The sequence below is a fragment of the Halichoeres trimaculatus genome, unplaced genomic scaffold, assembly GCF_033239565.1.
Source record: "Halichoeres trimaculatus isolate MK-OKI-2021-1 unplaced genomic scaffold, fHalTri1.1 fHalTri1_scaffold_16, whole genome shotgun sequence".
Taxonomy (NCBI): Eukaryota; Metazoa; Chordata; class Actinopteri; order Labriformes; family Labridae; genus Halichoeres; species Halichoeres trimaculatus.
Genome location: NW_027437194.1, coordinates 6,376,120 through 6,395,616, shown reverse-complemented (window position 1 = coordinate 6,395,616; position 19,497 = coordinate 6,376,120). Strand labels below are relative to the sequence as shown.

General features: G+C 37.6%; 2 protein-coding genes across 2 annotated transcripts in view; both read right to left on the bottom strand.

Annotated features, from left to right (window-relative positions):
• igsf9a (immunoglobulin superfamily, member 9a) overlaps positions 1–2,337 on the bottom strand; it is a 104,360-nt gene extending 102,023 nt beyond the window's left edge. Inside the window, exon 1 of the mRNA XM_074689697.1 lies at positions 2,082–2,337. The gene's annotated coding sequence lies outside the window, so the exon portion shown is untranslated. The remainder of the gene's footprint in view (positions 1–2,081) is intronic.
• A 2,059-nt stretch (positions 2,338–4,396) lies between these two features.
• On the bottom strand, positions 4,397–16,253 carry LOC141805027 (transmembrane protein 230-like). The gene is made up of 4 exons (XM_074689701.1): positions 16,116–16,253; positions 11,728–11,842; positions 11,277–11,399; positions 4,397–5,670 (listed from the first exon to the last, which is right to left on the bottom strand). The coding sequence occupies exons 2-4, from the start codon at positions 11,827–11,829 to the stop codon at positions 5,530–5,532; spliced, it is 366 nt and encodes a 121-aa protein (XP_074545802.1). The 5' UTR covers positions 11,830–11,842; positions 16,116–16,253; the 3' UTR covers positions 4,397–5,529.
• Positions 16,254–19,497: the final 3,244 nt, after the last annotated feature.

The window sequence follows — 19,497 nt, the reverse complement described above, 5'->3', positions numbered from 1 at the left end:
TCTTTATCATTGTGAGATAGGGTCGTTTTCACCATATGTATATATAACTCCACCATAAATGGTCAGATTGCTTTGCAAAACAATACAAGACAAGGTCACTATAATTTCTGACAGATGTAAAAAAAATCCTGGCAATATTCTGGAATATAAAATGCAATATGCTTGGCGGAGGTCTGCGCTCTCTGAGTGCTTTACTAGTTGACAATGATTTCTAAATATGAAGTCAAGATTTCTAAATCCTAAGTTACGGTTTCTAAATATTTAGAAAATATGCAAATTTACGCTCCCGCCTGCTGGAAGCACCAAAATGAAAGTTCAAGGAAGTGATTCAGCCAAGCGGGTTGATGAGAAGGTCAAGCTCTAATTCTTCAATTTTAGCCACAGGATCTTCAACAGAGCCATCACAGCACTTGGTACATTTCTTTTCTAACAGCTGATTTAGCCTACTGTGTTTGAAATTCTCAAAATCCCACTTGACTTCTTCCAACTTTTCTTTTGGTGCTTTTCTTTTGGCGGGCGAAAGTATGAATTTGCATATTAACTTAATATTTAGAAAATGTTGCTAAAAATTGAGAAATTGTATGAAGATTTAGAAATCTTGACTTCATATTAAAAAAAATCTTAGCAAATATTGGAAATCTTTGCTTAGGATTTGCAAATATTGGCTAAATGTTTAGAAGTCATCGTATAATATTAGGATATCAAAGCTAAATATTTTTTTAAAAAATCCTAGCTTAACATTTAGTGTTAGCTAAATACTTGGAAATCTTTGAAAAAATTGTAGTATGAGCTAAATATTAAGAAACCTTAGCTCAAAATTAAGTGTTAGCTAAACATGTAGAAATCTTCCATAAATGTTAAGTCTTAGCTAACTATTTAGAAATCTTTGAGAATTTTCTAGTCTTAGCTATACTATTTAGAAATCTTAGCTAAATATTGAGTGCTAGCGAAATATGTAGAAATCTTTGAACAATTTTTAGTTTTTTATGAATAGTTAGAAATCTTAGCTAAATATTTAAAAATCTTAGCTATATATTGAGTGCTAGCTACATATGTAGAAATATTTTAGAAATTTTAAGTCTTAGCTAAAGATACCTTAGGGATTTTTTTTTTTTGCCTAAGCTTAATATTTAGAAATCTTAGCTAAATATTGAGTGCTAGCTAAATATGTAGAAATCTTTCAGAAATTTTAGTCTTAGCTAAATGTTTAGATATCTTAGAGATTTTTTTTGCCTAAACTTAATATTTAGAAATCATTGCTAAATATTAATTGTTAGCTAAATTTTAAGAAATCTTTGAGAAATGTTTAGGGTTTTTTAATAAATATTTAGAAATCTTAGAGAAATTTTTAGTGTTAGCTAAATATTTAGAAATCTTAGCCAAATATTTCTCTAAAATTTCTAAATATAAATGAAACATAGTTAAATGTTTAGATTCAAGACATTTATTTATAACGCTTAGACATAACATTTAACATTTAGATAAAACACTCAACATTCATATATTATATTTGACAAATATATATTTCGCATATATTTCTCTAAATCTACATGGAATTTTATTTTTAGGGCTAAATGTGGATAATTGTTAGTAGTAGTGTGTGCAACTTCACAAAACCTAGCAAGCTTTTTGAGATATTCATTTGACTTGTCGTGACCCAGATAGAAAGGGGTCAGAGGCTCTTGAAACATATTTTTATATGGGTCATATCTTTACAACATGATCACAGCAGCATTAGATTAAAAAGAACAACATAGGTTGAGCTAATGATTAACTCAGAGCTGGTTTGCATTTAGTGGCTTTAGCTGGCCTTGGAAAGTACAGACTGCTGCTGCTGCTGCATTCATGCTCCACAAACTTCCTGCCAAGTTTTACATTTCCCATTATAATGAAAAAAGCCTCCACAGAAACTTCATTACTGACGTTTAAATGCATGACACAGTTCAGAGGATTGGGAGGAAATTCAGCGAGCGAGTTGTAATTTCTCTTCTATCCAAAGCGGCTGGAAGTCAGAAACAATTTCAGAGTCATTAACGGATGAATTCTGAGTTTGCTTTGGTCCTAATTGTAACTTATCCTACCTGTGCCTGAAGCTTGGAGACTGTCAGCGGCTCTGGCACTTCCTCTTTTAAAAACACATCCTTCGTAAGCTTCTCTTAGATCCAACCTGTGCGTTACTTTTTCTCCGTGTGGGGACCAGGTCACTGTGCTGAACTCTGTGTGAAGCAGCTCTTTTTTCTCCTTTTTGGCGTTTCAAGCTACATGAAATGTGAGCGCCTCTCTGTAGCAAACCCCCGCCGGCAACAGGTGTTCAATTCACGTACAGGTGACAGTGAAGCATCGGTGCACTACGCTGCTCCCACTCAGAGCTGTCCAACCCCCTCCCCCCTCCTCCACGCACACCCACACCCACACCCACACCTCCCCCCGCTGCTCAACTGTGTTCAAAAGACTCAAACCACATTAATTGAAGTCAGTGCCACAGCCCTTTAAGCTCTTTAATGTTTTAAGCCAATGCAGCTTTAATGAAAGAGTTTGTTTGTGCAGGCACAGGATGAAAAGCTGTTTTTTTCTCCCCCTGATCCCTGATGATATCCAGCTAATGCTAACCACAAGAGGGTGTCCTTTACCTGATGTTTGAGGCCAAACCAGGAGAAAAAGTTGCAAAACTTACTCTTGCTGGAAAATTAAGTATGCCAACTGTGGCATAAAAAAATATCTATATATTTCCCCATTTTTTAAATATATTGGTTCTAGACTTACAAGCATTGTAATGAAAGAGCTGATAGACCATAGGAGTTTGTGACTGGCTCTATAAAGTTTAACACACTATGATACTAGATGGTGTGTTATAAGGCACACACCACATTCAGAATTTTGAAGTTTGGATGCTGTCTCTGATTTAGTTTTTTTTATTTTTTATTTTTTTTGTAATTTTCCATTTTTGAAGTGTAACAGGGCTCCCCTTTTCTTTTCTTTCCTTTTTATTTTATTTTATTTTTTTGTTAAATCTGTAGTTCTACTACAACTGTTGTGTAATTTGTTATTGGAATCTATGTGTATATATTTGTATTTATACAATTCAACATATGTGCATGTATAAATGTATGTATATATGATCCAGCTTAAAACTGCACAAATAATGTTAAAAGCAAGAAATGTTTTACTTCCAGACAACATAAGAAAACTGTTTGCAGAAAGAGAAGGAGGTTATAGTTTAAGAGGGGAGCTGAACTTTAAAATACACCATGCTAGAACAACATTAAAAAGTATGTGCTGGTCAATATCAGGGGTTAAATTATGGAACAGTTTAACAGATGAATTAAAGAAAAGTAAAACCAAAGGCATATTTAAAAGAATATTTAAAACACAACTTTTACATAAATATCGGGATGAAGAACAGCAGTTTGACCCAGGGCAGTAATGACAGAGTCTTTTAAAAATAAACAAACAAACAAACAAACAAAACATATACAGAAATGAAGTATTATATAAGGGAAATGTTATGTTGTGACTGTGTATGAAAAGTATGAATATGTAAAAGTTAAAATATCACTGTAGGAGGTGTGGATAAAAGGGGTAGGATTAAATAAGTTTAACTTCGTCCGACTCCTTTTCGAGCATGTAGATCTGTAACACATGCAGGTTGTTGCTGCAGTCTTCGTTTTTTTTTTTAATTTTAGTATGCATGTGTTTGTTAATGGTGACGACCTATTTTCCGTTTTCTTTGCATGTTTGAGATAAAATTCATTCATTCATTCATTCATTCATTCATATATGTATGCAAGTGTAACAGGGTTGAAGTCGTGATGATAATAATTACAATTCTCAATAATATAAGAACAAAAAATATGCCTGTGTACTTGTGTTTCTGTGTTATAGTCTCTGTACGTTCTGTATTAAGTGTTTCTATGCACAGCCTCGTTTTCCTGTCAGTTTCTTCTTCGTTGGTGTCTTGTCTTTCATATTTGGTTTGACCCCTGCCCTCTCACCTTTTCTGTGTCGTGCTTGGGGAATGAAGTGGAGACGAGCTACATTTGCGTTCTTTAAAGTTGAGAGAGACTCTTTCTTTGTATGCAGATTAAATGCTGACGGAGAACGCCGGATCCTGTGTCGGTCATCTTTGGCAAATTAAAAACGCAACAGTCACACCAGTTACGCATGTATATTTAGGTGTGTGTATGTGGATATAGGTGTGTGAATATAAACCTTTTGTATATCATATAAAAAAATCAATAAAGAAATTTGAAAAAGAAAAAAAAGTTGTTTCTAAGCTTACAAAGATGGCTCAGTCTTTTTTCTATTTCTTCATCAGGACATGGGCCTTCAACTGTTTCTGCCATCACAATCATGCCTCAAAGGACTCAAATGAAGCAGACAAACTCAGATCATTAAATTCCAAATCAAATTCCTACTTTTATTTCATTCATTTAAACCAAACAAATGTATGTAAAAAATACATATTTTCTGAATTTTCAGAAACTTCTTGAATATGCACAAACAGCAGTACTTCATACAATAAGTAATAAGCATTAAAAACTTTACTTCGACAAAGTAATCAATCTTTGACAGTAAAATCTGCATCATGTATGATGATGGTGATTAATACCCCACCCCCGTCCCCAAGCTCTTCAATATTTCATTTAAACTACAGTAACACTGTCATACTTGTTTAAGGTAAACTACAAAATAGCTGTGCAAATAAACACAGAGATTCTCACTCTTATATTGTACAGACTTAGAAGTTTGTAAAAGTGCTCTGTGTGGACTCGAGAAAATGTTCGCCACTCATTACACTGAAAAAAATGAAATCTTACCAAGTTTTTTTTTGTCTTATTTCAGAGAAAAATGTCTTATTAGACTTAATATGAGCCATATTTACTTGACCAGCCCAGACAAAGGTCTTATTTCAAGTTATTTAAAGATAAAAATGAGGTCTGAATTGCTTGTAACAAGTAAAAAAAAATCTGCCAATGGAACAAGAAAAATTTTCTCAAGAACTTGCTTGAACTTATAATAATGTCTTAACTTTTCTCTTGTTCCATCTTTTAAATACATTGAAATAAAACATGTGTCTGTTCTGGTCAGGTGAATGTGACTCATGTTAAGTCTAAAAATACATTTTCTACTGCAAATGAGTCAAAAACGACTGGCAAGATTTTAGTTTCTTGCAGTCTTGAATGGGAACTCAGTGTTCAAGAGCAACACTTCCTGACCTCCTGCAAACAGTTTGTCATCCTCCAGTCATTCAGTGTTTGAGTCACTGCTAATAAGCTGAATACAATAAAAAAACAACCTCTAAGGTTTCTTAAAGCCTCTAGGAGCACAATAATAAAACACAGATTATAAAATCTGAGCTGAACATGTTCGATCCTGCAGCAGTGCACGTGTGAACAAACACAAAGTCTCTAAGGCAGGATCGCTTCAGTGATTGAGTTTTGCCTTATTTGCTACATACATTCGAAGGTTCAAAGTACAAAAGCAACAAAAGAGGAGGAATTCTCCACCAATCAGCAGCTGACGTTTGGCTCAGTCACCAAAATCTGGGATATCTTCATAGGAGTAACCACGGTAACCCTTAGCAGCGAAGTAGGCGATTCTCAGATGGTAAAATCCAGGAAGGAAAACCAGCAGTCCTATGATGATGACAGGGATAGTGCGGTCTGGGTGCTGAGAACACAAAAATGATTCATGTGAGAACGAGTTACAAGAAGACGTGTCATCATGTTCACAGTCTTTGATCTTCTCAGGGTCTGTGTCACACCCACGATTCACTCACAGACGGCACATATCAGAGTTTTACTCAGTAACAACTTGCTGCGAGGAGTGGAACAGGGTCTTTAATGTGCTCATCAGGCTTTAACATACTTATCTCCCTGTCGCCTGTCAACCCCACACAACCCTCTGCGAGTGAAAGGCTGTGCAAGAGGCGCTCAGACATAATGACCTCATCTGTCGGAGATCTGGTTACATGTAAATCATAAGCCATGTCATCCACAGCGGGGAACAACCAGGAGGTGCAGGCTCACTCTGTGCCAAGTGGAGTGCTTGGTTTCAACACCAGATGGCAGCCTTGTGCACTAAGTTACTGTAGCCCCCTCAATGTGCTTTGGCTTTCATCTTCATCCAGTAATTCAAACTTTAAACCGAATAGCTGCAACATATCTACAGGAATTTATGCAAGGATGTCTTTAAGTGTATATAAAGCCAGAATGTGTGTCTAAGGAGATAAGATAACTTTCAGACCATATCTCATTATCTTCACCAACAGAAAATGAAGGTTGTTGGGGTTTTTTTGTTTGTTTTGGGGTTTTTTGTTTGTTTTTTTTAAATAAATTTTTATCAATATATAATTAGATGTTTCTTATACAAAGTCCTTTTCCAATCTTTTAAATTTTCACATATATACATTTTATGCATTCATTGTTGCTGTTGACATTTGAAATCTTCATATAACAACCACATATGTTACATCACTCATTAAATGAATGAAATGTCTCTTCAGAGGTTGAAGGAGAGTGACTGATAGTGGAGTCAAGTTAAGTCTGTTCTTGATGGGGTAATAGATTCAACCCACTTGTTCCAGATGGGATAAAATTTGTCGTTTTGAATCCTTAGGTTGGAGGTCAGCTTCTCCATTTTAAAGATTTTGAAGATTATTTCGAACCAGTGGTCTCTTGTAGGTGGTAGAAGATTGAGCCGTTTTTGGGTTGCTAGCTGCCAAGAGGGTCTTCAATAACTTTGTTTTCCACTCCTCTCTTTTATGGAAACTATATTACCTGGATAAAGACCTTTAAAATATAGTAGTGTTTGAGTGTTAAATAATTTTTCCAAGTGTTTTATGGATTTTTCTCCCAATCCGAGGTCAGTTTGGGGCAGCCCCAGAACCACACGGTCCCCAATATGTTGGACTTGGTTTCTCATATTTTTCTTGATATGGCGTCTTCAAGTATCTACTAATATTTTTCCAGCAATGCTCTCTCCAAATTACAGCTTGTTGAGGAACACTGAAAACTGCAAATTTCCTCCCAAAATTCCACTGAAATCACTATTCCTGCGTCCTTACCCCAATTTTAATGTGCAAAGTGTTGTCATTTTTAGCCATCAGAGGAGTTTTAAATGGTTTAACAACAGATTTCTTTAGCATTGAAATTTCATCAGTTGAAGATAGTTCAGTTTTTAAAATGTGCATGGAATCATATTAGGGGACTGAAATGCATTGGATGCCTTCAGGGATGGGTATCTTTCACATTTGAAATGATACAGTACAGATGCATGGTGCCTGGCAATCGGTGTCAGTACTTAACGGTACCAATTTTCGGTACTTTTGTGTGGTAATAAATATTAATTTGCTCAAATCTAAAAGTTTTTCAATTTAACAAATTTCTTCTTCATTATAGAAATTTGCAATGCTGTGTTCATGTCCAGTATTGAAAACTGCCTACTCTATCACTCCCTCACAGTCACAAGGATGTGTTAGGTACCCAAACATGGTAGTGCTTGATTTTACATGAATCGGTACTTGGTACTACAGATGGATTTTGGTCCGTACCTATAAAAGTACCTACTTTGGTAACCATCCCTAGATACCTTTTTGTGGCAAACAGCATCAATTTCATACAAATCCTTGAATAAACAGGAAAAAAAATATTAAGCTGCAGACTTAAGTCAGCTTTGCAAAAAAAACAAAAACTAAAAGTTCCAAAACCGAAGCATGTGATTGCAAATTTTATAAGGTTTAAGACTGACACAAGTTTAAAGTTATCACAGATGCATAAATAAAAAAATCACTACCAGCAGTTTCAGTAAAGTTTGACAGTAAAGTTTGACAAACTTTGTCTGCTGAAGACTTTGACTTATCCTGAGTTTACCCAAAAAAAACTTCTGTGAGAGAAAAGATGAGTCAGAAGAATAATGACACCACATTTTTTAGAAGCATAATTCTTGCATAAACCTACCTGTAGCCCATCCTTCCATTATTCATGTCTTGAAGCTTGTGTAATTTGAAGTGTTAAATATGCTATTTTGACGAACGTGGGCTAATTGGCAAGAAAAGGGCTTGGATGCTCCAATGCTGCCTTTATGTCAGATCAAATTTTCTGCAAACTTAAATATACATATAAAATATACGTCAACTTCATCATCACCCACGCACAGTCATGAGTTGAGGAAGCAGAAACCATAGCAGAGGATCCATCAAATTGGCACTCCAAGGTATGGAATATCAAAATCCTTAGTGGGATCTGAACACACACAGACACCTTCTTGGCCAGAAAACACAAGTGCGCAGTGAGAATTGGCAGCAAAGCGATGTAATGTCAGGACGAGTGTTCATTTACAGATATTTAAAGATACGTTTCACAGGAGAGTGAGTGTTTTAAATACTGCTTTAGTTGAGATTTTGGAGGCTTTTTTGGCTCCGGGTGTGAGCAGAATTAGAGGCTGATATCACACTGCAACACTTTTTTGGTACTGACTGAAATATTTTCATACTGTATCATCAAGTGTCCCGATACTGCCAAGTATCAGAAACTGGCAGTAACTGTCAGCTCAGATGAGCTGTCACGTTCACTTATTCCTACATCAGCTTGATCCAGACTGCAGGATTTTGCAGGATATTTTGCAGGATATTCACTGGAGGCCTGTTCTTTGATCACTGCTTATGTTTAGACAGCACAGTTTTGTAAATTTGCCCAATCTTGCCTCAAGTTAGATGAGAAAATCGAATCCATCATCATGTTTGTATGGAGAAAATTAAGCCACCAGTGGAGCAGAAGGCTGGCTCGGCTTTATTTGCTTGTTAGGTTTTAGACCACGCTTAGCTTTGCAAGAGGGAGAGGGGAAACATGACTCTTTCTTTCCAGTCTGTTGCTGTGTGAGGCCCCAAAGCTTCAAAACATGACGGTAGTGTGACGGGTGTTTATGTGAGGGCAAGAATTCGTCCAGAGAATCTGTATCACAATAAAGTGTGTTGTTTCCATAAAACTTATGGAGGAAAGTATTTGATTTTTGGATGCCAGCACTTTGACCATCATCATACCATTATTTTATGTATACTAGACAAGAGACTTCAACATCTTCCTTTACTGATAATGTAACAAAACCGCTGCATGGTAACTACCTATTACAAATAGTTTTTTAACTTTTACCTGAGCTGGGATGGCTTCTGGCTTCATCATGCCTTTCTGCTTTTACAGTGATACCCAAATATTTGTGTCTAGCTGTGTCATGTTGCAGGTAATGCACAGCCGGCCTATTTTTGACGGATGCTAAGCTACAACACATAAATTTAGCACAGGGAAGATCAAGCAGGACAGGAATTTGTGACTAGGAACTACCTAAAAACACCCAGTGGCTTTCAAACTAAAACAAACTGTGTCAAAATCAGTTTGTGTTTAGCTTGACTATGATGATAAATGGACATTAGGAGCGGAGCCAGATCAGTAGTCAACAGATTTGAGGTTTTACAGCCCAACATGAATGAAGAGAGACTTATCAATGGAAAGGGAAGCACGAGAACTCCTCGGTATGTGACCCCAGCTGTCTGTCAGTCATGTGGCTTGACGGACTGAACACGCAGCTGGCGTATTTCAGGCGTCAGACATGAATACTTAAGCCCTGTTTCCACCTAGCAGTCTGGTTTAGATCAGTACAGTTTGTTACAGGATGGATTGGTTAAGGGGCCATTTACACAACAACGGTTTTAGGATGAAACGCAAAGTATTTGCGTTTACATAGAAAGAACATTTTAGCCGACCCAAAATGCAAACTTTTAAAAACAGCCTTCAGACTGGATTCTTCCTGAAATGCTGCCGCCTCTGTGCAGCGTAAACAGCAAGCAAGGGTTTTTGGTAGAAATGCCAACATCACGTGCATGTGCATACAACAGTCCAACAATATCTTTGTTAAGATCATCACGGACTACTGTGTTGTGCTTGTGCTGCTCAATCTGCTGACTGTCTTTCAACAAAATGAGCATCCGTTGCTCCACTTCTGCTCTAAGCATTCACCAATACACCAGATGATCAGCCCAACTCTACTTCAGTGGAGATCTACCAAAAGCTGCTTCTGGACAAGACAGTTATAGCGCCAACTACAGGCTTGGGATGCTTACTACGGCATTTTTAGTCCCTCAGCATTTTGGGGTGAAAGGTTGTCGTGTAAACGGGGCCTAAGCCTGATTCTGTTTACGTTTCCACAGCCACGATGCCCCGTCTCGGTAAGCCGGATGCTGGTAGTCAAGTCAGTTACGTAATACCGTTACAGCATAGCAGCTAGACACAGCATAATCTACTAATAAATCCAACGAAGAAGAAAAACTGGAAAAATAAACAAAGACCAACGATGAAAGACATCCAGAAATACATCATCCTTTAGATTTTTCTTTCGATTAAACAGTCTGCAGCGTAGCCGCTCCATGTTCTGAGATTGGATTGGTTTAGTTTTCACCCCAACAGAAGGGACCAGTTCTTTTTGTCTATCTGGGGACCCGTCCAGGGATTAGTCAGTGGAAACGCCACAAAATGCGTGCTGAACCGAGATGAACAGAACTGAAACGGGGTGGAAACGGGGCTATACACAGTGCTATTACACCACCCCATAACCCCTCTGTGACTTCCTCCCCTGCTGGCACAGAGGTGGGACAACTTGGATCCACAGTTGTGTCACTGTGACAAACCTACTGTGGTGAAATGTTGCAGGGGTGTAAATATATAAAAGAGGTACAGCTGTACACTAAGCTAGAGTGAGCTAACTAGCTGTTAGCATTCAATTCTTGTAAAGACCATACAAGCTCTTCTCATCTAACTCAAAATAAAAAGATAAAACTAATTAACTTCCAACATCTCAATCTCAGTGTCTTGTAAACAAGACTAATTAAATTTCACTGTGGTGATGGAGAACAACGTACAGCTTCTTTGGTTTCCATATAGAATGAAGCAAAACAAAAAAGAAGACATAGAAAATGCTCCGAACAGGATTTCCACTGAGGACAGACAGGAGGCAGGCAGCTTAGACAGAGACATATCTGTCACAAATGGATTTTCAGGAGATGTGCGTTGTGGGAACAGGCCTGACAGGGTTTTTACTGTCACGTCTTTGTAACACAAACACAAACACACAGTAAAATGTGAGTGGCTTCACAATAAGCTTTTGTGCAACAGAACAAAAAAGTCATATGAATATTAATACAAGCACCAAAACAAGAAGCCTGAGGGGGGGATCCACCTCATGTGGATGTCTAAACAAATGTGTTAACATTAGCTGATCAAACTCACCTCAACCTCAATCGTTCCTGACAGGAGGAGAGCCCCGAAGATTATTAGTAAGGAGCCAATCAGAAACAGGAATATGGCCAAAGCGATAGCCTTGTAGGGGACCTTTGGTGGGCTTTTCTTGAACTGTAAAAGGTGACATCATTTAGACAGAATACAAATCATTACCTTTTTGTTACGTATCATTAAAGAAGTTAACTCTTTTAGACTATTTAAGCTCATATTCAAGTTTAACGAGCCTTGTTTTAACAAATTAACAGAGCTAAACAAAAGCAAGATGTTAATGTTCTTCTGCAAACTGCTACAGCTCTGTTACACACACACAAAGTAACATATTGCATCTTCCCAGGGATTTCCACTAAAATTAATTGGGTTCACTAATTGCCTCCTGAGCAGCATCACGAGACATTAGAGATACTATCAGGTTTACCAAACTGCAGAGCAAGTTTCTCACCTGTAAGTCGATGTAACCATCATCGTCGGCAGCCAGCCTCGAATACTTGACCTTGTTGTTGGAAGCTCCTGCAGCCAACATGTTGGTTCTGGCTGCTTTCATTATGGCATAGGAGCTGTGTGGAGGAAAAAAAGAGACAAAGATAATTAAAGCTGCAAGCAGCATAAGCAGTAAAATGTGGCTCAGCCAAAAGCCATAGGTCTATGGGGGTGAGGCTTATGGCTAAAACACATTTCATGCGTGCAGGTCATAGCTGGAGAGGCTGCAGTTTTGCACCCCTGGGTGGCGCTGCAGAGCATTTATGTTATGGCAACCAGTGATAGAAATGCACTGAGGCTGTGACACTGAACCTCTGTGTGCATTTTGGTCTTGATCCAACTCTGCACTGGAGAGCTATTAAGGTTTTCATGAAGCAGCCAAAATGGTGAACTTTGACATACATTTGTGACCACGCCCATTGAGATAGCAAAAATCCTTTTGGCAGTATTTACTGTCAATGCGAGTAGCATGCTTTAACCAACTTACAAGTTGATCGAATGAAAAGCCTATGAATTGATCTATTTAATCTGCGGCTAAAAATCTTCAAAATCCGACGTTTACGTCCAAATAGTGAACTTCCTGTTCAGAATTTACTATGGTCATTATAGACTTTTTTGTAGGTCTTGGCATGATTGTTATGCCCACCAAATTTCAGGCCTGTAGCTCAAAGTAGCCGAAGGGGCTAAAATTTTGAGCCCCTTGGTGGCGCTATGGAGCATTACTGTTTGCACACCCAGTGGTTGAATTGGAATCAGAATGTGACAGTGAACTTGTGTGTGAATTTTGGTCCTGATCCAACATTGTACAGGAGAGCTATTAAAATTTTCAAAAAGCGGCAAACTGGTCAACTTTGGCGGTCATTTGTGGCCACGCCCCCCCCCCCAAAAAATGATAACGATCCAATTATGATTATTAATCTTCAATGTGTCTTGTATACACACAGCAAGTTTTGAGTTGATCTGAGAAAAAACCTAGGACTAGTTTGTTCAAATACATACTCTATGAACACATTTTTTGGCAATTTCAGGCCATTGCCATTAGGGGGCGCTATACTTTCTGGGAAAAGTAATGACATGGCTGCGTCCGGGGTGCAACACTGAAAATGTGTGTCTGTTTTCATGCAGAACAGACAAAGTTTAAAATTTCCAAACTTTTAGCCCATGTCGTAGCCACACCGCAAATAATTATAAAAATGTAATTATGATTATTGATCTTCAGTATGTGTAGTATACTCAGGCCAAGTTTGGAGTTGATAAGTGAAAAAACCTAGGACTAGTTAGTTCAAATACGTAGCCCAAAATCGCTAAATTACGATGTTTAGGGCCAAATAGCGAAGCCCGTGTTCAGAAATCACAATAGTCGTACGAGACTTTCTTGTAGGGCTGGGCATGCACACTAAATTTCAGGGTTGTAGCAGAAAGTAGCCAGAGGGGCTGCAGTTTAAAGCTCCTAGGGGGCGCTATGGGGCATTCATTTTTGTGCAAGTTGCAGATTTATAAATTTTCACAGGCATGCGAATTTTGGGGCTAGGCGCGTTCACGTTTTTTCCAAGCGAAAGGCATGCAATTTGGGGTTGTTTTGGCGGAAACAAATAATAAAGAAAGCCGCGGAATAATAATCACAAGGGTTTCAGTAGGGCTCTCGCCCAACCTGTGGATGGCAGGCTCGGGCCCTAATCATCACCCAGGTATTTTAAAGTCAAATCATCAACAACCCTTCTCCAAAATTCGGATAAAGTTTATCTTTTTTCTTTGAGACTTGTTTTTGCATGTAACTTTCCTTGTAAAAGTCTTGATGGAAATTAAAGATATGTTTTCCCTCTCTTCAAGCAACCTGTGTGCACACTGCAGGGGAAGATATTTGCAAATTAAATTCTGATTGAGTGAAATCAGTAATTATCTCCTACTCTTTTTTTAAGCCACAGAGGACAGCGTCTAACATTTCCTCAGCCAGCATGAATACAGATATGTTGTTTAACAGATTATCACAGCCTTATCTGGTGTGCCAATACACACACTAACAGGGAAGGTGTAATAAAGCACCACAACATCGATCTGCAGTAAAGAGAAGCACGACAGCTGGATGGTGTGATATGATCTTCCTTAGTTTTGGCTTGACGCATTTGCGTACAACAGCCCCCCACGGAGGACTGGATCCATGAATAAAAACATTTGTTCGCGTTAGAAAGGAGGATGAAGGCGCTCTCAGAAATAAGTATTTTGCTGGCAGTTGTCACATCAACTTCCCACAAAGCCGAAGTGATGAGGAGAGCTCCGCGTTACAGTTATTGTAATGTTGCAATACAGCAAGGGAATTCTGCAGAGCAAGCAAATATGGAGAAACGCATTGAAAGGGATGTCCTCTTGGTATTTCAGAGGAACATATGCAGGATTATAAACAAATGTGTGGGAGGGACTGATATTATTTGTCTGGAGTGGTTTTGGTTTTGTTGCAAGAATTCCTGTTTTCAGGGATAAATCTACACTTGATATCCCTGGTAAGCCAACATAAAGAAATAAGTTTTCATTTAACTTGGTTTCCTCTCAGAGCTGCAACTACCAAGGATAACACTGTGGAGATATCTCTAGTATAGTTCCTATATTTTTGCTCTACAATGCAGATAAAATGTATTCTTGACTTTGTATTTTCTGCAAAATCAATTTAATCCAGCATTTTTTTTACACTTAAAAATGTCTTAAAGGGGACATATTATGCTTGTTTCTCCTTTTCAGATCTCATTGAAACGCTCTGTTTTGAGAATGACCTCCAGTAACCTCGCAACGTCACAGCCCTTTGTGCTCTGATTGGTCAGTTCTATCAGAGGGGCGGAGGGGGTAGAGCCAGGGGGCGGTTTTCGCAGCACAGCAGTATTTACAAAATCGCCACATTGAATGGAGCAGACCGAGCGAGTTTGCTGTTTGCCAAAACTTCCGCGTAAGGCATTGATAGCAGTAATAAAATGGCAGAGTGTAGGATACATCCTTTTGTATTGGACCCCAAGTCAGACCCGGACGGTTCTGCAGCTCAGGAGGAAGAAAATCCACCTCGACACAGATCATCTCAGGACGCTTCAGTGTAGTGTCAAACCGGTACTGTAACATGTATAGTTTATACGTGGAAATATAGGCAGACTTCACCAATAAACTATTTCTATCACAGGGTTCCATCCTGCTCCTTCACTTTTCTCTGTCTGTTTTATCCATCATGCTGAAAGTGTAGTCTAAAGATCGCCTCTACCGTCAGTTCCTCACTATGTTATTACCGCAGCATTATTGTGGTCCAGGTTTACAGTGCATGTCAGAACAAGCATGCAAATATCACAGTCTCACAAGTATTACAATGTCTGCTAAAACGACAGTGTTTTAACTGCTAATTCACCATGTAAAGCCGAGCTGCTCAGCAGAGCAGAGTCCCTGCATCCAGCATCTGAGGGGGGATACTCTGTGGTGATACTCTTGGTGGGTGTATCCCTCGGTGGCCGTTGTGTGACTAACTGACATCACAGAGGAGGAGCTGCTTTATCAGATCACTCCAATAAAAAGAAAGGATCCTCGTGTCGTCACGAAGGTCGAAATCTCGCGGCCAAATGGCAATGACCTATTATTAGAGGCATCAAATCTCGTTCTAGGATATCAGAAAAAATACAATATCTCATTTTTTGAAAATTCAGGGGGTGAAAGGTCTTGTTTTCAAATGTATTATATTATATGTAAGTATTAAATCAGGGATCAGCATGATATGTCCCCTTTAAAGAAACAGAGGATTACAACTTGGAAAGTAGAGGGCAGGGTTACTGAGGGAATTTGGTCTTATGATGCACTAATGTTTAATCCAAACTCCTGACTACAATGGCTCCCCTGAAAAAGCTTGAATCTGGGTTATGCTTCAATTACCGTAACTCTTTCAGTTTAAACAGTATATATTAGTAAAAAAAAATATGAACTGTCAAGACATTAACATTTAAAAACACAGCTTGCATCCTCCCAAGCAGCGTGCCCTCCACTTTGCCTGTTTATTAAATACGTGAGCAGCAAAGAGCCATGTCTGGCAGGGATTTAACCCACTGACGATAACATTCAGTTGTATTAACAAACGTTATAACAGTGCAAAAATAGCTGTTGTGCATGAATACACGATATTAGTTGTGGATTTCGCATTGCAAACACGCATTTACATGACTCGTCTGCTGCTGAGTAAACAGTCTGCTTTGGTTGCTCATGACTAGCTAATAACTCCTCTGTATAATTAGCCGGAGCACTCGCCTCTTTAAAAAAAAGCTTCTCGAAATAACGTCAGACTTTCATCTCCAGTAAATACAGACTCGTATTTTCTCCTCGTTTCCCTCTTACCTTAAAATGAGGTATAGAATGTGTTTTAATGTCGCGTAGCCTGCTCATCTACGGTGCCACATCTACAAAGTAGTTTCAAAAGACGTCAACTTCCTTATTTTGAAGCAGTGCGCATGCGCAAAACACTGTGTCCTGTTTTAATCCTTGAGTGGTTCAAGAACCCCTGGCACAAAGCACAGAAGGGTAGTGGGCTAATTAAACTTGAGATATAGATATAGATATAGATATAGATATAGATATAGATATAGATATAGATATAGATATAGATATAGATATAGATATAGACATAGATATTCTTTACAAATCCCTTATTCTCCAGGTTGAATGAGGACTGCCTTTGTTGTTAATGGGTACTCATTAAGATCAATCAAAGTTGCTTTCTTCCATAATTTAAAAAAAAAACAAAAAACATATATGAGTTATTATATTCAGTCAGTGTACAGTTTTAATCAAATTCAATTACATTTCTTACCTGTTTGTGCAGAAACATTTCTTCTTTGTGCTTAGAAAATGCATTCCTTAGTCTCTTTATATTTTTGTTCCTCATCTTCATGTTTTTGTTCTCAGTCTTCAATGATTTTTGTCTTTGGTCTTTATGTTTCTGTCCTTGGTCTTCATGTTTTTTTCATTGAATATGCTCTGAAGCACTAAATCCTTCAGAGAAATAAACTTTATTACAGAGGAGAACATTTGTGCTGCTAATATTTTCTTTCTTTTTTTACAAGACATCATTCAAAAATTTTGGAGTGCCACGTGGTGCACTTACTTGCTGTTCCTTTTTCTGTATTTAATAAGAACCTGAGATCACAAGAAAGTACAACCTTTTTTTTTCTTTTTTAAATAAATAAGAGTAACTGAAGGTTGGACATCTTCACTCTCCACTTATTATTCCAGGCACACAGTCCTTTAAAAACTTACCATATTGAGTTTTCTTGTGTTGTTTACTCTTTGTGAATCTACCAAAGACTTTATTTAAGCTGCACGACTTGAATTTTACTGCTAATTATTTTTAACCCTCATACGTCTCTGTAATCACATTCAAACCGGTTTGTTGATTGAGTCTGCAGCTGTTGACTTACATGGAAAATAAGTGTCACTGTGGAGCTCCTGCTTTCTCCTTCAGGGCTGTCTGTTGTGACGGTTAGTGAATTATAATTACAATGATTTCTAAATAGCTGGTAGATCTCTGAGGGCTGGTGCTGATGATGTTTTTGGGGCTCAGTAGTAGTAGAGATAATATTTAAAGATACATCATAGTTATATGAAAGGATTGTTTTGTGTTTTATTCTTTACAAAAAGTTCTCTGTATTCTGAAAGATCTGTTACAGAAAATGAATGAGCTGCTGCCCTTTTCTCTTATAGTCCCATGGAACCCCCATTTTTTAATAAAAGCCTCTTCCTGACCTGATATATGAGCCCACTGTGCTCCACAGCAGATGTTTGTAAGTTTGTGACTCATACAGTATTATCTAATGTACATTCCTACACCTTTGTTGACAGCAACAAAAGGGCAACAGTCTCCTCTTAAAATTAGTTTCCTTTGAGTGTGTCGACCACTTGTACAAACTGAGAATCAATCGTTGTTTTCTTCTACAGATAGCAGGATCTGAACCAGCTCCAAACATTCATCATCCAGCGTGTTCTCGCCATACGAGCTGAATATTGTGGATGATTGCTTCAGTGCTGCACTAATCTGAGCAGCCTTTGCAGAAGATCAACAGCGTGAAGAACTTTCTTCCTAGCAGCATGTCTTTTTATCAGCGGTAGTCAGAATCAGATAGTATGAGGAGGAGAGTTCACACAGTTTGGGAAATCCTGATTTAATTATAAACCATTTATCTTTCAAAGACAAGCTGTGAAGATGCAGCTAACAGACACAAAGCTGCAGTTACATGATGCTGTTTATAAAACTAATCAGTGATAGCGATAGGCAAAGTACATTTACTTCACTACACCGAATAGACTAATGCTGTACCTTTAACTTTGCTGCATTTCTCAGAAGGTTCTTGTTGTACAATTTTTGATGTACGCCTTTTCTAAAATCTGATCCTCATGATAATAAACTGTGCTGGTGAAGTACTACATGTGGTTTGTGTAGTGTTGCTGTACCTGTTTGTTGCACATCTCCTTGGCTGAATGTTGCAAACATTACTCAGGCCATGTAGCGGTGGTAGTGACAGCTAAGGCAGAGAAGAATAACAATTCCTCCCCTGAGTACCCAGAGCCTTATCTCCAGCCCCCGACTGTGGTTTGTGAAAGTGTTTTGCTGCTTTTGCTCTGTTTAACATACACAAACTTCACCATGACATCAGAAATGTTGCTGTACAACTGAGAACACATGTAGTGGTATAAAACTGAACATTTGTGGTAGTCTATTATCATTTTTAATCAAAGTGTCTGTGTTTACCTTATGGCTGGTTGTTCCAGCCATTAAATGAAACGACATCACTCCCTATTACTTAGGAGTTGTAAATGTGTAAATTTGCACCATGTTAATAAAAAATGTAAGTAACTTCTGAAAAAGAGAATTTGGAAAATGTATTTTTATTTTCTTCTGCCAGCAAGCGTACATTTTGAAACTACAACAAAATTTTAAGATTTTTGCAAATGGAATTTTTATATTTTTAAAAGCAAATATTTCAGCTTTTTAACCCAAATAACAATTTGACTGGGCAACTTACTCTCTTATTGCAGTATTAAAAAGAACTAAGAATGTCTTTACTTTAAAGAGAGAGTACATTTTTTAAATTGGGCTTTGTATTGTGCCCTCATTCATGATTCAAAGCTACATAAATATATGAATATATAAATGAATAAATAATGATAAAAAAATAAAAATATTAATAAATAAAAATGTAATGAATGAAAAAATAAATAAATAAATAAATAAATAAATAAATAAATAAATAAATAAATAAATAAATCCCACTGGTGTTAAATAAAAAAAAATAAATAAATAAAAAAAAAAACGTTTTTTGAGCTGCTTTTTGAATTTTTTTTAACAAACTGGTACATGAGACCCACCTCTCCAATGTGTCTTAAACCAGACCTCATCATTACTGTTTTGACCAGTTTACAGACAGAATCAGGAAATTCTAAAACATATAAATATGTAGGGTTTTTGAAAATCTGCACACATTAGTATGGAAACCGAGTATTGTTACTTTATATCCATATTTGAAACATGGAAAGAATAAAAGTCCCTTATTAAACTCAAGTAATGAAGGTGAGAACTTTGTCAGCCACCAAGTATGAAAAAGTATTTGTGAAGGCTTTAAAGTCAGCATGAGAAAAAAAACAGGAGTCTAAATTTGTCCTGGCAAATATCTAAGGCTGTTTCTGGCACAATGCTATTATTGACTGTCATAACCATACCTGACTA

What these genes read in the sequence shown, in the direction of transcription:
- LOC141805027 (XM_074689701.1), bottom strand. Translation starts at nt 11,829, where the DNA reads ATGAAAGCAGCCAGAACCAACATGTTGGCTGCAGGAGCTTCCAACAAC. An exon ending in ATGGTTACATCGACTTACAG is followed by an intron (nt 11,400 to 11,727) that starts GTGAGAAACTTG and finishes CACCTTTTACAG; the next exon opens with TTCAAGAAAAGCCCACCAAA. An exon ending in CAGGAACGATTGAGGTTGAG is followed by an intron (nt 5,671 to 11,276) that starts GTGAGTTTGATC and finishes TTGTGTTCTCAG; the next exon opens with CACCCAGACCGCACTATCCC.